Source organism: Acanthisitta chloris, unplaced genomic scaffold, assembly GCF_000695815.1.
Source record: "Acanthisitta chloris isolate BGI_N310 unplaced genomic scaffold, ASM69581v1 scaffold31784, whole genome shotgun sequence".
NCBI classification, from domain to species: Eukaryota; Metazoa; Chordata; class Aves; order Passeriformes; family Acanthisittidae; genus Acanthisitta; species Acanthisitta chloris.
Window position 1 is genome coordinate 5,695 of NW_008669217.1, and position 1,668 is coordinate 7,362.

The window sequence follows — 1,668 nt, forward strand, 5'->3', positions numbered from 1 at the left end:
CCGCACTGCTGGCTCATGTGCCTGTTAGAAACCACAGCACAGACCTTCCAGTGCTCCGTCTGTGGGTAGAAATCCCAGTGTGTGGTAGGCAGGAAAGCTCCATGCATTCCCAAGTGTGCCCTTTTGGCAAGGGATTTACTTCTCATCCTCTCAGCTCCAGAGTCTCCAAAGTGAGTATAGCACTTGGTGCTAATATGAGCCAATTAAGATTTTGGGTAGAAAAAGCTGTTGCTGTGGTAGCACGTGCTGTTCTGTTGTTTGGTGGCTGTGTGACACCGCAGGGACTTCTAAAAGGTGTTTGTGGCTCTTAGCTGGGTGGTTTGTGCATTCCCTCTGTCCCTGTGGAAATGCTGTTCACTGACAGTCACTGAGCACTGCCTGTTTGTCTCTCCAGGTATCGTGGAGGACTACAAACCACCGTTCTATGACTTGGTCCCGAACGATCCCAGTTTTGAAGACATGAGGAAGGTGGTCTGTGTGGATCAGCAGAGGCCCAACATTCCCAACAGATGGTTCTCAGACCCGGTCAGTGGGGGCTGTGGGCTGGCACACACTGAGCTCGTTCCCTGACAGGAGCTCCTTTCCTGACAGGAAACTGGAAGTTCCTTTCAGTTGTCACTTGAAATGGAAGTGATCTCAATGGGCCATGTCAGCCTCACTACCTGTGCAGGTGTTGGAGCTGCTCTGCCCTGCACCCTGTGGGGGCACTGAGCCAACTGATGCCTGTCAGGTCTGAGCTAGTCACAGCTCAGCCTTCTAGGAGCATGATTTGGCAATAACTCTTCCAGCTGCTCCTCCTGGGCTGCTGTTGTCCCTCCGAGGGTAAATCAGGGGGAGGGAAGCCAGTCCAGGGGAAGCACACAAAACAGTGTTGGTCTGTCCTGCCTATGGGGTAAGGGGCTGTTGTTCTGCTTGAAAGGCTGGTGCTGAAGTTTGTTTTTCTTCAGCAGCATCAGCCTGGCCTCTCCAGGCTGCCCAGCTGTGCTGTCCTTGCCACCAAAGCTGTGGAGGTCAGTTTGGGCCCAACTCCGAGGTTGGGTGTGGAGCTGTGCCCAGCTGGGAGCTCTGCCAGTTAGACCTGGGCTGGGGGATCACAGACAGGAAATCTGCACCTCTGTGGGTCTGCAGGAGTTGGTTTCTCTGGAAAGAGATTCTGTGGAGTGTTTTCTTAGACAAAAGCCCAGAGCTCCACTGTTGCAAGTTACACCAGCTGGTCCATCCAGTCAGCCCACGGGCGAGTTGCGCTCTCGGTTTAACCGTTAGACTTTGGGAGCTTTTCAACACGTGGAAACGCTGTAGACCCTGAGAATGGAGCGTGGCCTAGGCCATAAAACCTGTGTGTGGGAGCACTGGGTGGGGTCAGGAGCTCTTGGCCTGTTGGTCGTCGGACTGACCCGTGTGCTCTGTCTCTGCTCTCCCCAGACGTTAACGTCCCTGGCCAAGCTGATGAAGGAGTGCTGGTACCAGAACCCCTCGGCCAGACTGACAGCCCTGCGCATCAAAAAGACTTTGACCAAAATTGACAATTCCCTAGACAAGCTGAAGGCTGACTGTTGACCCTGTCCTCGCGGTGCTCCCCCTCGGGGGGCACTCGCTGGCCCGGGGGGCTCTGCCAGGCAGGCCGCACACGTCCCGCGTGGCTGCCGAGCGGGAGCTCTGCGGCTCCGT

General features: G+C 55.5%; 1 protein-coding gene across 1 annotated transcript in view; it reads left to right on the forward strand.

Moving 5' to 3' along the window:
* LOC103800853 (activin receptor type-1) overlaps nt 1-1,620 on the forward strand; it is a gene marked incomplete at its 5' end in the record, with an annotated part of 4,215 nt that extends 2,595 nt beyond the window's left edge. Inside the window, 2 exons of the mRNA XM_009073243.1 lie at nt 395-525; nt 1,423-1,620. Coding sequence (XP_009071491.1) covers nt 395-525; nt 1,423-1,557 — 266 coding nt within the window. The remainder of the gene's footprint in view (nt 1-394; nt 526-1,422) is intronic.
* Between the last annotated feature and the right edge of the window lie 48 nt (nt 1,621-1,668).